The 15,496-nt window shown below is 37.6% G+C and overlaps 2 protein-coding genes across 2 annotated transcripts; both read right to left on the bottom strand.

Annotated features, from left to right (window-relative positions):
- Positions 1–4,244: 4,244 nt before the first annotated feature.
- LOC110937993 (DNA repair protein RAD51 homolog) lies at positions 4,245–7,833 on the bottom strand. The gene is made up of 9 exons (XM_022180458.2): positions 7,587–7,833; positions 6,908–7,052; positions 6,702–6,812; positions 6,520–6,611; positions 5,900–5,994; positions 5,704–5,817; positions 4,679–4,808; positions 4,473–4,594; positions 4,245–4,398 (listed from the first exon to the last, which is right to left on the bottom strand). Exons 1-9 carry the CDS (start codon positions 7,698–7,700, stop codon positions 4,275–4,277), a joined length of 1,047 nt encoding a protein of 348 aa, XP_022036150.1. The 5' UTR covers positions 7,701–7,833; the 3' UTR covers positions 4,245–4,274.
- Positions 7,834–13,162: 5,329 nt separating this feature from the next.
- Positions 13,163–15,496, bottom strand: LOC110937994 (pectinesterase). The gene is made up of 2 exons (XM_022180459.2): positions 14,039–15,496; positions 13,163–13,958 (listed from the first exon to the last, which is right to left on the bottom strand). Exons 1-2 carry the CDS (start codon positions 15,132–15,134, stop codon positions 13,261–13,263), a joined length of 1,794 nt encoding a protein of 597 aa, XP_022036151.1. The 5' UTR covers positions 15,135–15,496; the 3' UTR covers positions 13,163–13,260.

Genomic DNA, 15,496 nt, shown 5'->3' with positions numbered 1-15,496 from the left:
TCTGAAAATCCATCTTTTTATTTAATTTTTAATTTTTTATTATTTTTTCATATCCGGAACCGGATATTTTGGATAGTTTTGGATATCTGAATATAAGTTTTCGGATATTTTTCGGATATTCGGATATCCGAAAAAAAAAATTTGGATATCCGAAATATCCGAAAAAATTTAAAATCGCTATCCGAATCCGAAAAGTTCGGATATCCGAATTTCGAATATCCAAAATTTCTGATATCCGAATTTTCGGATATTTTGGATTCGGATATCGGATATTTCAGATCGGATTTTCAGATACCGATAGTTTTAAACACCCCTAGGTCCCTCTCTCTCTCTCTCTCTCTTCACTCAACCAACACGTTCACTGGACACCCCTTTAACTCAACCTGTTAACGGGCGGCGTGGTGTTTCGGCCGTTAATGACGTGACGTGGCTTGTTAACACATCTCCGTTAACCGATAAGATACAGTTAATGTAGAACCTATAGCTAGCTGTAAAATAATTATACTGTGATAATATTATGACATTAGCCTTTTCATAAATGGGTGGTTGGCTTCAAATCAAATTCTACTAAGTAGAACCTATAGCTAGCTCTAAAATAATTAATATAGTGATAATATTATGAATTTTTTCCCAGCCAAGTAGCTTATAATTTTCTTTTCTTTTTTTTTCCTTTTTTTTTCTTTTTTTTTTAACAGAGGAAGAGGACAATTGCATTAATTACAGGCTCTAGCCCGAAGCTAGAACCAGCACATTACAATTTACACCATTACATTCGCCACATATCAAAATGGACAATTGCATTAATTACACTCCTCTAAATTAGTTAAGACGGTATGCCTCTCCCCCCATGATTTCTTCCATTTCTTTGTAATATGAACATTATCACCCTTCTTCACGTTAGTGCCATGTAATTAATCTTTAATTCACTATTTAAAACCACTATTTTAAGGGTGTGGTTATAACTCAAACCACTAGCCCCTTATTTATTTTAATTTATCTTTGTCTAAAGAAAAAAGAAATGATTTGTTGAAAAATGGAAAGGAGGACCATGGTTGCCATGGTTTAATCCATGCAACCCATGATGGATCAATCAAATGGATGGTGTAGCCTTCCATTTAGGGGTGTGAATTTCTGACACGACCTGAAAACCGGACACGAACCTAACACGAAATTTGCGGGTTTAGGTTTAGTCTAAACGGGTTCGGGTCAATTTCGGGTTGAACCTGCAAACCCGTTTAGGTTAACGGGTCGGGTTCGGGTCAACCTGGTCGGGTTGGCAGGTTGACCCGTTTAACACATTTATACTATTTTATATTTTTTACAATATTTTTTATGTTATAAATTAAATGGGGTGTGTATTTTATGCTATGATTATAACTTTAAAAGAGAAATTAACATAGATTTTATAATTTAAATATGATATTAATATATACGTTTGTGTTTTTAAGTAATTGTAATTGTATTATATAAATTTCAGAAAAAAAAATTAAAAAATTCGGGTTAAACGGGTTCGGGTCAACCCATGAAACTTCGGGTCGTGTTCGGGTTCATATTTATGATACGATTTTCGGGTTCGGGTCGGGTTCGGGTTCATGTAAAATTTTCGGGTTCGGGTCGGGTTGAACCCGCCAACCCGTTTAACACCCCTACTTCCATTCATGTTCCTAAGTGGCAAATCATGTCCCAACCATGACCCACACACCCTATAGCCTAAGTATCCATGAGTGCTTGGTATGTCTGTCTCATGGATTGCAGAAGCATATCTATGCTTGGTATGTCCGTCTCATGGATTGCGGAAGCATATCTATGCATCTATAGTGAAAGTGTAAAATATAATATCCCTTAACGTACAATACATACAAGATGAAATAATAACATGCGTGATTAGTTTTATAACATGCGTGATTAGGATTTTACACCGTGCGTGATTTCTGATTTTGTACATGCGTGATTATGGTTTTCAACATGTGTGATTATGTTTTTTCAACATGCGTGATTAGGGTTTTGAGTTTTATAACTTACGTAATTTCATCTCGTACGCATTGTACAATAAGGAATATTGTACGTTAATCAACCCCTATATCTATATATCCATTTTCTATGTTATTCATATTGTAGCTATTTGAGACATTTTCATAGTTCTTATGTTAAATGTAATTGATTAAGTTTTTTTTTTTTTGAGTAAACTGCCATTTTGGTCCCTGAGGTTTGGCAAGTTTTACCACTTTAGTCCGAATTTCAAACCTATTGTCATTTTGGTCCCCAGGTTTCGTTTTTGTTGCCATTTTGGTCCAAATTTCAAATTTGGCCAGATTTCCCAACTTAAACCCCCCTGTTTTGTCCTTTTGCTCAGGGGTATTTTTGTCATTTTAGGCTTTATTTTAACTGATTATCAATTTAATTTAATAAAACTAAATTATTTCATCTTCCCCAATATGAAACTCAGTCTCTCTCTCCTCTCTCTCTCTCTCTCTCTCTCTCTAAACTCACCAGCCTTAACATCCATCATCTAACACAGTATCATCTCCATTAACCACGCCTCTAAACAAAAGACCCAAAAATCAACTCCAACATTCTCTCCGGTGATCTTTCTCCCCACAAAACCCTAACATTTACCCCTACTGCCGACAAATCCACTATAATCCTGTTCAACTCACTCAAATGGATCGGAATTGGATGGAGAGTCCGGTGTACACCCGGCAGTGGAGCAGCACTGGTTCATCTTCTCCGGCGATGTCACCGGTGAACAGTTAGAGAGAGAAACAAAGGGTTTCGTTTCGCTGGTGAACAGTTAAAGAGAGAAACGAAGGGTTTCACTTATACCGGAATCACCCACCACCACCGTCTCCCCTCCACCACGGTACACTCACCACCACCGTCTCCCCTCCACCACCGTACACCCTCCACACCGTACACCCACCACCACCGTACACCCTCAATACCACAGCCTCTACCCTCAGCCGGCGTTGAAGCCCTAGTATGCCGCCTATATCCTCAGATCTAGTATCAGAAACCGCATCAATCCACCTAAAAATGCACAGGTAGTTATCGTCATCTAACGAACCCTTATTTTCACATCGAAACCCTTTCATTCCCTGTTTTCTCAGCCAAATAAACCTCCATTGCCGATAAAACCCTGATTGCTGATAAAACCCCCAGTTGCAGATCTGTTTGTTATCGAAAATTGAAGGATTGCAGGTCTGGGATCTTTTGGATTGAACATTCAGAGATGAAGTTGTTGTTGTGTGATAGTAGTTGCAGGGAGAGAGAGAGAGAGAGGGGGGGGGAAGATGTGTATGAGAGAGACGGGTTAGTTGTTTATATATAATTGGTTATATATAATTTGATTAGTTATATATATATTTATTTTTAATTAATAATTAGTTATAATAAAAGTATAATGACCAAAATGCCCCTGAAGAAAAGGACAAAACAATCCGCTTTCAACAGTCAAAATAGGGGGGTTTTGGATTTTGGACTAAAATGATAATAAAAGTGAAACCATAGGGACTCAGATTTAAAAAGTTTGAGATTTAAACTAAAATGGCAAAAGTGCCCAAACCACATGGACCAAAATGGCAGTTTACCCTTTTTTTTTCTTTTTTTATAAGGTGTGGATTACTCGAGAATGTCAGGAGTTCTAGCATACGTTGTCTTAACCTGGTCCGCACAAGTGAGCCCGCTCACACAATAAATCCCCGATTTAATACCCCTCAAAGAGAAACCCCGATCATCCATACTCGAACCTGAGGCCTGGAGGGAAAAACTCACCCAGGCTCACTATAGGTGGAACTTAAATACTCGTGGTCACCACTAGAGCACTAGTGGAGCACTAGTGGTGATTAAATGTAATTGATTAATAGTTACCCAATAGATACCCCATGGGTGGTTACCACCATATTTAGTTATTTTTTAAATTACCAAGAGTATTTTGGTCATTTGACAATAATTAGGCCCGGTTTTGGGCATGGGTGAGATGGGCGACGGCCCAAAGCCCCGACTCCCGGGAGGCCTGAAATTTTAACTTAAGTCACAATAAACACATACTAAAACTTCTATCCAAACACCAAGTACTCATGTGCTACTACTTCTAGTCAACATGAAAACCAGCCATGTTAATTTTCAAGCAAAAATTCAAAATTTTGAAGCTATGTGACACAAAATTAATGAGCTCAAACTATAGTATTCCAAACTATCACAAAAAAAAAAAAAAAAAAAAAAAAAAAAAAAAAAAAAAATCCAAATTTGAAACAAATACAGAGAGCTTGCATCATTCAGTCCTTGACATCATTAACACCTTCTGTAGAAATCTGGAACCTCGCTTCCGCTTCCGCTAAACACGGGGAACTAATTACTTTACAAATCCGTTCTTCTCCCCTACCTTTCCTCAAAGCCAACCTGTGGTCAACATACGCCACGTTAAATCCCACCGACGGCTAAAACAGGTGGCAATTGGTAGCATATGTACATACCTGGTTGTAGAAGCGTGAGCCATGATGTTACCACCAATCGGTTTGATTTGAGGGCCAGCAAACATGGCAGAACCATCTACTTGAGCCACCACTTGATTAGTGATCACCACAGCTACTCCAAACTAATCAAAAAAGTTGATCAGTACGCGTAGAATTACCAAGCAAATGTTTAAAGTGTGTTTGGATACGACATGATGAAATATTACCTCGTCTGCCAGCTTCTGAAGGCTCCTCAAGAACTTTGCAAGATGCATCTGACGGGCCGATAGTTCCCCTCTACCAGAGAAATCAGTTCTATAAAGGGCCGTTGCACTGTCCACTATCATAAGTGCAAACCTTCAAACCATAACAGAATTTATTAGCCACTAATATATGGTAACCACATTCGAAAAATATGTACAACGCACGTGAAAGTATGAGGCTATGTTGTTGCCGTAATTAGAACACTCGGAAAAGATTTAAACATTATTTTAGAATATGTCAGTCTTGTTAAGATCTGTTCGATTCTGTATGCACGTATGCAAACGGCAGCCCGTATTCTATATACACTTAAAAGGCTATGTCGCCTGACCACTCCGACATAGCCATTTTTCCTCTTATGAGTGGTCAAAATAATTTTTCGCTTTTAACCCTTAACTTTTCTAATTTACATGTTTAGTCCTTCTATTATAACTATCATAATATACATGTTTAGTCCCTCTACTTAATAAACTTTATTCCTCATTAGTTAACTTTGCTAATATATATGTTTAGTCCCTCTACCTAATTTACGTGTTTAGTCCTTCTATTATAACTATCATAATATACATGTTTAGTCCCTCTACTTAATAAACTTTATTCCTCATTAGTTAACTTTAAAAATATATCGGGTGGTTCCGTTGGTGGCACGATGATACTCCAGTGGTCCGTCAGTGATCCAAATTTGCCGTTCAAAAAAAATATACATGTTTAGCCCCTCTAGTTCTACTTTAACTTTGATGTCCTTCTACTCTAGCTTTCCTAATATACATATTTAGTCCCTCAACTTAATAAATTTGATTCCCCATTAGTTTACTTTGCTTATATACATGTTTACGTTTTCTAAATACTTTTCTAATTTTTCCAGTCAATGTAAGACACGTGTCGACATACTTTTGTTTCGGATCAAAAATCAGGTCGCCCCGCCGCGAAGCGCGGGTGCAACACCCTAGTTATGTCAAATAAGAATACATAAAGACTTAAAGAAGAAAACCTGGTTTCAACCATCATGGAAGCCGCTTCAAGCAGCAGCCGTGACTGATGATCTGTGTTGTAAGCTCTTGCATACGCTACATTCTCTAATACATCATTACCATTCAACCCAAACCTGCAACATAAAAAAAACGTGATTAAAAAATGTATCAAATAAGTTAAAAAAACATGCTGATCTTGACGACGATGTCCACTACCTGTCGGCGATCTGTAAGAGTCTTTGCGGCCTGAATGAACCTTCAGCATCGATGTACATCGCCTTCCCTTCACCACCACCTTGATCTAACGGAAGCTGAAGATAATAATTAATAAAACCAAAAGTCATCACATTTGTTATCTTAAAGGTTTAAAAGAGCGGAAACGAGTTTCGAGGCGTTTTCCCTTCGCCTCACAGAGCGTAAGCCTCGGGGCGAAACGAGGCATAAGGCCGAGGCGGTATTAATAAATAAATATAAAATTATATATATCTTATAAAAATAATAATACTAACTAATTTCATCATCAGGTTCATCAAAATCACCAAAAACATACATAAAAAAGACATGGAATGCTGGAAATTGACACAAAAAGTCAAAAACATCAAAAACAACTATGAAAATCCCATGAGGCGCACCTGAGGCGCAACCTTTCTTAGCGCCTCAACCCCTCTGAGGCGCATATGTAGTAAAAACCCCCATGAGGCGCGCCTCAGACTCGTTTTTTGGCCGTTTCGCCTCAAGGCGCGCCTTGAGGCGCACGCCTCAAGCGTTTTTTAAAACCATGGTTATCTTTTGTAAGACACACGTTAATTCACAATAGTCAAAAAACACATTCTTACTTGGCAAGTTACGCATAGAGTGTGACAAAGCTGAGTCTTCCCAGAACGAAACTCGCCGTATAGTTCAGTAATAGATCCGGTTTCAATTCCTCCTATTAAAAAGCACACAATGTAATGTTTATAACTAAACATGTATTGATTCGTTATTCGTTAAGACGATTATAACACTAAAAGGTGCATACCATCTAATATCTTGTCAAGTTCTCTAGACCCGGAAGATATCTGAATTATTTCCTGTCTTTGCGCATGAAGCTGTCCCGCACTAGTAAACCCCAAAGGGACCAGTTTCGAAGCTGTCGAAACGCAAAACGAACACACGTTAACTTCAAAGATTTCCGTAAAACTACACCACGAGAACAAGAACAACAAAATCAGCATCTTTGCATACCTGCTTCAACAATCTTATCAACTTTAGCTTCACTAATTCCTTTGATTTGCAGAAGCTCTTTTCGAGGAGAGTACGCTACAGATTCAACTGTACATAAACCGGCGTCTTTCAGTTTCTTTATGTCAAGAGCAGCAATTCCAGAAGCCTTTAGAATTTAATCAAACTTAAAGTTAGTCTTTATAAACCACCCATTAATCTGAATTGACCAGTTTAGTCAAATCTTGAAAAAACCCATCAAGAAACACAATATATAATTCCATCAATGTTGATAAGAATAAAAATTATCAAAAACCCATAATGTTGTTGTGGGTTTTAATCTTTATCAAACACCCACAAATCTAAGTTGACCAATTTAGTCAAATCTTGAATAACCCCATTAAAAAGCACAAGATATAATTGAAAATTTGAAACCCTAGTATCAAAACAATACCATAATCAAGAATTAAGGAACAGAACAAGACATTTATCGGGTAAATTCAAATACCCATTTCGAAATTTCGATGAGGAACCCTAATTTTGCGGAAAATGATTTGGGGGAAGACGAAAACGAAACAGAAACAAGTATAAATACAAACACCATTGATCGAACTGAAAGAAACCCGTATGAAGAAGCCTGATATGAGTAAGATGAAGTAAAGAAAGATAGGATTGGAGTGAAGAGATATAAGGGTATGTATACCTGAAGTTGTTCGACTGGAAAAGGGCCATGTTGCATATCATCTAATTGTTCATCGTCCTGCTGCTGCTGTGGTTCTTGGACTGTCCTCTGGTTTCTTTGCCTCTGCTGCTCCATGGGTGAGATTGAATTGAGATCAGATGAAGAAATTGTTTCCGAAATCAAAGAAACGGTGCCGAAGCAAGATGTGTTTCAAAGGGGTTTCAGGCGCCAATTTAAGGCGTACGCAGGAAGTATCCAATATTTCAAATTAACTCCATAGTTGAGATTGATTTGAGTACAAAATTAAAAAGTTTAACGTTGTGAGTATAAATCTATAACCATTTGAGTCTATTTTTTTAACACCGATAAAATTTCAAATTAACTCCATTCGTTGAGATTGATTCGAGTACAAAATTAAAAAATTTAACGTTTTAAGTATAAATCTATAACCATTTGAGACTATTTTTTTAACACCGATAAAATTACTTTATGAACTCTTGTCAAATGACCAAAATATCCCTAAAACGTAGGAACTCAAAATGTAATTTACCCTAATATATATATTCATCATCCGCACACCACCACTAAGATTACTCTTCGTCATCTCTCTCTCTCTCTCAACCACACCAAACAAAAAATCAGCTTATCTCTCTATTTAAACCACCTCCATCACATCACTACTATAGCCACTGCCATGTCCTCTCTCTTCTCCATCACCGACCAACTCACCACCACCCAAAATCACCACTGTCAGCCACTGAACACGTGCCACCACCCACACCTGCACACCACCACCGCACCTTCACCACCACTCCACCAACACAATCGCACCATCACTCACCTGCTACCACCCATCTACTACAATTGCACAACCATCACACCTTCACTTTCATCGCCACCGCATCATCACTCACCTGCCATAGCCACACAACCACCACCGCACATCCACCACTATCACAAGCACCACCAGATGAACACCCCTTACTATATATGTTTTGCTACATCACTTGGTATTTTATTATATTATCGTATAATTTTGAAATTTTCTATTACGAGAGTAATAAATATATAACATTACAGTATACAATCGTGGAAATGATAATTGGAACACTTGTATGTACCCTCTCTACACAAGTCATTTTCCTTGTTCTTTTTATTTCAATTTTAACTAATAAAATAACAGTTATTTTGCGCATCATTCACGTTGTTAATTTTCATTCAATAATTCATCATTGATAGTGGCAGCCACTTGTTTTCTGATCTTCTGATCTGAATCTTGGTCTTTTTAATAGGTAAATCTTCTAAAAGGAATAATAACAATTAACAAAGCGATGAAAGACTATATATGCAACAAATGAGGTTTGATCTTATGTCAAGTATCAATGTAATGTGTGTAACTTATGGTTAAACCAGGACTGATTGAAGAACATGAATCATGATTTAAGCCTTAAGGACAACTTTGTTTTCATTCTACTATTTGGGCGTTAAAAGTTAACTGATAACCGATAAGCCCGATCTTATAAGCCCGAACCCGATTAACAGTTAAACCTGAACCTGATATAGTTAATTGGGTTGGTTATCGGATAATATTTTCACCACTGAAAACCCGAAGAATCCGACCGGATAACCAAAGAACTAACCCGATGAACACCCCTAATCATCACTCACCTGCCATAGCCACACAACCACCACCGCACATCCACCACTATCACAAGCACCACCAGATGAACACCCCTTACTATATATGTTTTGCTACATCACTTAGTATTTTATTATATTATCGTATAATTTTGAAATTTTCTATTACGAGAGTAATAAGTATATAACATTACAGTATACAATCGTGTTAAATGATAATTGGAACACTTGTATGTACCCTCTCTACACAAGTCATTTTCCTTGTTCTTTTTATTTCGATTTTAACTAATAAAATAACAGTTATTTTGCGCATCATTCACGTTGTTAATTTTCATTCAATAATTCATCATTAATAGTAGCAGCCACTCGTTTTCTGATCTTCTGATCTGAATCTTGGTCTTTTTAATAGGTAAATCTTCTAAAAGGAATAATAACAATTAACAAAGCGATGAAAGACTATATATGCAACAAATGAGGTTTGATCTTATGTCAAGTATCAATGTAATGTGTGTAACTTATGGTTGAACCAGACTGATTGAAGAACATGAATCATGATTTAAGCCTTAAGGACAACTTTGTTTTCATTCTACTATTTGGGCGTTAAAAGTTAACTGATAACCGATAAGCCCGATCTTATAAGCCCGAACCCGATTAACAGTTAAACCTGAACCTGATATAGTTAATTGGGTTGGTTATCGGATAATATTTTCACCACTGAAAACCCGAAGAATCCGACCGGATAACCAAAGAACTAACCCGATGAACACCCCTAACTATATCACCCCCAACAAATCAACCCCTTTCACCTCAAAAGTCTCTCCCCCATTCCCCCCCCCCCCCCCCCCTCTCAAGATCCTCAACTTTAACCCCACATTTTTTTAACTCAACTTTAACCCCACATATTCTATTTTTTTCATTTATACCATTCAACCACATAAACTTTTAGAAATCATTCATAAAAACAATTATTATCATTATTATTCATGTTTAGTATTTCAAATAACATAATTTTGAGACTTATATATAAGTTATTAAGTAACAAAAAACAAGTTTATTTAGAAAAAACTTATTAAAAATGTATCAATTATGTTGACGTCTGCTCGATAATAATATAGCACCAGAGAAACAAGATATGTAATAACTGTCCATAATACAAATCTATTTTTCGAAATCGATAAGTAAAATCAAGAATTATAACTATCCGTAATTCATTTCATATTAAATTTATTTGGTTAATTATATAGTAAGTATTCATAATTAAATTTATATTAAATTTTTAAAAATATAAATTTTTATATCATTAGTTAATGAAGAGAGAGATGGAAAAACAAAATTTAGGTGGCTTAGACTATCCACATCAAGGATGTTTGTAGGTGATTCTTGGCCTATGTGGAGGGCATTTGTGAGAGGGATGAATTAGTGGGTGTTGTAGAGGATGACATGAAGGGTGTTCATTCTTAGGGGACCCGGGGTGGTTCACTAGTGATGGGTTCTAGTGATGGGAGCACCCAATCAAATCATGCCATGTCAGCACCCAATATTCTAGTGATAGTGATAGAAATGTAGTGGGGGTGGTATCACTAGTGATGGGGATTCCAATATACAAGTATTAATGCACAATGTACAAGTCATACCCTATCAAAACTTAAAAGTTTAACGCGTAATGGTGGTAACGCGTTATGTTTATAACGCGTGGTGAAAGAGGTGGCGGCGGTGTACGATTTGAGTTTAACGCGTGATACTATACGATCACGCAGGTGCCCCGTGTGCTCTTAAGGATTCTTGGGGAAGAATGGGAGAATGGTGGGTCTTTTTTTTTTTTTAGTTTAAATTTAATAAAATAAAAGCTGATGTGGCATGCGGATTAGACTATTTGTAGAAAGGATAGCCGCGGATAGTCTTAGAATTATACTATGCGAAACAACTGACACTTGTGATCCTTTTAAAAGAAAGTTTAGTTAAAGATGAAAATGTAAATAGGTGAAAATAGCGTCAAAGCGTACAAACTTGTATAATTACCATCCAAACACATTTATATAATCTTAAAAACAAATGTCGGTGGTTGTACCATCAAAAGCCACCGACATTTATTTGTTTATATTAACAACTGAAAGCAAAACAATCAACAATCAAATGCTTGGATCAGGTGGCTGGCCCATGAACTCTTATCAGTTCCATCCCGGGTTCGAATCCCCTTATTCATTTTTTTTGTTTTCTTTTTCCTTACTTTTTTATTTTATTGTTATATATTATATTATTATATAACTATTAATATTAATTAATATATTTTCTTATTGTATAGTAACATGTGCTTAAGAGGTTTTCTTTGTTTAAAGGATTTTGTACATGAGGATGAGGCTTTGGTTGATGTACATCGTTTATTTAACTTTAATTCAAATCAGCTAAACATTTTAAAATAAATTTGAAAACGTTTATAGTTTTTAGTTTTCTATTTCTTTTACTATACGCGCACACTGAAAACGATTGAGTTCACACCCGCAATAACGCACGAGTCACACCCAAAAACGATTGAGTTCACACCCGCAATAACGCGCGAGGATTAATAGTCAAACTTTTGACATAAAAACTATTAATCCTCATCTTTAAGTACGTTACACATTCATTTGTAACGTTTGGTTATGAACAAATTGACCGGCAACCTTTTCTACTTAATAACTTGACACCTCATTTTATCTAAATTACTTTTAAGGTTATACACCGTAACGTGTGACACAATATTATACTTTTTTTAATCTATATCTAACCACGTTAATAGCTAAATTAGTTTTACGACTTTACACCGCTGTCTAAATTATCTTTACAATTTTAAACTGCAACATCCAAGATATTATACTCTTTTTATTATCTATGTATAATGATATTAATGTCACAAACGTAACGTGTGTAACAAAGTCAAAAACGTGTAACATCAGGTACGGACACCACACGTTAATGTCATCATCGTTACGCGTGTAATGAGTTGACAAACACGATGTTGCCGCTGCAACGCGCGGCATGGGTCCAAATTCTAGTACATAACCTGTTTTCATGTTTGCAGGCGTGGTTTTTTTTTTTTTTTTTTTAAACTTATTTGATCTAAAATATTTAAATTTTACCATTAATTAATGGGGAATTAACCTGCAATAATCTCACCTAGACCTTATTGGCCATTAATAATCCCACCTCAGAATATTCCCCCCACCAGTCCCACCTTTCACATATTTTTCCTACAATGGTCCCCCGTTAAAAAAAACTTAACGGAGTTAAGTTTTTTTCCAAATTATAAACAGATTTTTTAGGGCTCCAAACGATAAAAACGACGCTTCAATTCGGGTGTTTAAATTTCCAATGGACTCGTATCGTCGTTCTAATCAAAAGCCCTAAAAAATCTGTTTGTAATTTGGAAAAAAAGCTTAACTCCGTTAAGCTTTTTTAACGGGGGACCATTGTAGGAAAAATAGGTGAAAGGTGGGACTAGTGGGGGGAATATTCTGAGGTGGGATTATTAATGACCAATAAGGTCTAGGTGGGATTATTACAGGCCAATTTCCCTTAATTAATCTATACATGTAACATTAGTTGATTATATTTGTTATTTGATCTACAATAACAAATTTTCACAGGCATTCACCTCCACTCCTATGTCAAATTTCAAACCTTCTTATTAAGAGTTAACACACACTCATTTTCCCACACCAACAAACTCCTACACACACACACACATATATATATATATATAATATTTTTATTTGTTAGTGAGAGAGGAGGGCCCCACCCTCGGTCCGCCGGGTCATCTGCGACTCCGGACGGGAAGACGACAATGGTGAAGTCCGGTGTTTCCGTCGTCAGCATGCTTCGGACGTCGGCACCTTAGTACCATTGTAGGTGCTTGTTTTTAATGTTAGCTAGTGATTAACCAACCATCAATGTTATGCAACCATACAATTAGCAACTCTAGCAACAACAAAAACAAACATGTCTATCAACTACTATGAAACATGGTTCATAACCTCTACATGTATACACATACATATATACATCATCTTCCTTACCTTAACTAGCTGTAAGTCCCTAGACGAACCGGTACACCCGTACTTTTCAACCAACTTTCACCTTGTATAAACCGCGCCACCGTGTACTTTTCCGCCTCTTCCTTCTTAAACTCCTTCTGATAACCACCCCATTTCACCCTCTCTTTCACTTTAGAACCACCACCAATATTGTCATACTCCGCGTAATATACCGTTTCAACCCCAACACCACCTTCCCCTTCCAACCAACCCGCCGGATGAATAAAGTCACTAATCTCCGATTCCATCACGATTGTTCTAGAGTATTCTTTTCCCGGCCGCCCAAGGTAACTCTCGATCTTCTTCTTTACCGGCTTTAGAGTGTCGTCTGCGGTTATCTTACATTTCTGTAACACGATCCCTGTCGTTTCGTGTTTGTCGACTCTACTCTGAGCGGTTATCGTGTTCTGTTGATTATCCATCGGCTTCCTTACAATAACTTCACACGTTTGGAACACGGCAGCAGCATCTCCGAATATGAAATCGACCGTCCCCATAATGTCGCACCCGCGGTAAAACTGGCGGTGTGTTTGTACGTATAATGTTTCTTCGTATCCCTCTATACGACAGTTTAGGAATATCGAACGGTCGGATTGCACTCTCAGCGCAACGGCTTGATGCTTTTCGGGTCCTGCTGTGTTTCTGAAACCCATTGACTGAGCCATGAATCCTTCCCCTACAGCCGCTGCATGCATATTCATATCGTATTCCTTAATTAGCGACACAAAACTGAATTAGCGACATGATAGGGGTTAAAGTTGGTACCGAATGTCGCTGTTAGAAACGTCGGAACTCCGTCTGCAAAGTTTTTGTTTCCGGTAACAATTGTTTTCTGCGACCCTTCACCGTACATTGTGATGTTAACCATATCTTTAGTAACGACGACATTCTCTTCGTACACTCCCTTTTTAACGTATATCACATACCGCCCTTGATAACTGTCAGGTAACGCCTCGAGTGCTTTAGAAATGGTCGCGAAATCGCCTGAACCATCTTTAGCAACGGTTACATTCGGAGCCAGACTTGGAGCATCGGCTTTTAGTAGCCTTCGCGTTTCTAAAGTCATCCATGACGGGAGGTCGGGCCGGTCTGTTAGAAGACGACGGTGGGAAGCGGCTGCGGGTGGTGGTGCGACTTTCTGAACCGATGAAAATATGGCTAAAGAGTTGCTTGTGAGTTCTTTGGTGGTTTTTAAAGCCTGTTCAATGCTAGTCTTAGTAGCATCTTCCGTAACCGCATCAATGCACGTTTGCTGATAAGTGATCACCGCGCTCAACCAGGTGCCTAAATCCGGAGATCCGGCTGCGTTTTGTGAGTGATTGAAGTCGCTTTGCGCACCCTCGAGAACTTGCTTGCACACGTCGAATGTAGCTTTTTGTTTCTCGGGTGCGGTCTCAACTTTCATTAATTTGGATGTTTGTGTAATGGCATTGTTGAGTTCATCGGATGCTGCGGATACAGCCGCCTTCACAAAATCATCGGGACCGGGTAGTCCCGATAGTTTGGAACTTAACGATTTCTCGAGGCGGCTTTCGCATGTTTCTTTGTAATCGGTTGTTTGGCATATCGTTTTAACGGCCTTTTGAGTTTGCAAAACCTTTTGGCCGTCGATTCCTTTGTCTTTAGATGCACCGGATGAGTTGTCTTTATTTTTATCGTTGCCGGAGGTGGGTTCCACGTTATCCGCACCATCATTAGGGTCGTCTGTCTGGGAGCTGTTGAGGAATATTAAAAACGCCGCAACAGCTCCTGAAAGAAGCAAAATGGCTACGACGACACCGATGATGATTTTCTGTTTCAACCTTTGTTTTCTTTCAAGCCTTCGACGTTCTGAAATTTGGTCGAAATCTTGAAACGCCATGATTTAACGTTGTGAATCTAAAATCAACGTATCTTCGTTTGATCTCTGCCTTGGGTTATATCCAAGGCAGAGTCCACAAGATGTCAAAATCTTTTAGAAAAAAACAAAAGTTGGAAGCAATTTTATATAACTTTCTTCTTAATTTTGAAAGAATTTGCTTATGGGGGTTTTTGTTTGTTTTTTGTTCATATGAAAACCTTCTAACAAATTTTGTTTAGTTGTGGGCAGGAGGATTTTGAGGGCCTTTTTTTCTCACCCATTGCTTATATGACTTGATCAAAATTTCCTTTTGTTGGTGACACTAGATTGTAAGAAATATAATGAGTAAATTACGTTTTTAGCCCCTGTGGTTATATCACTTT

Source organism: Helianthus annuus, chromosome 4 (assembly GCF_002127325.2).
Source record: "Helianthus annuus cultivar XRQ/B chromosome 4, HanXRQr2.0-SUNRISE, whole genome shotgun sequence".
In the NCBI taxonomy this organism is placed as follows: domain Eukaryota; kingdom Viridiplantae; phylum Streptophyta; class Magnoliopsida; order Asterales; family Asteraceae; genus Helianthus; species Helianthus annuus.
Note: the sequence above shows the minus strand (reverse complement) of the source record. Positions and strands in the feature narration are given on the sequence as shown.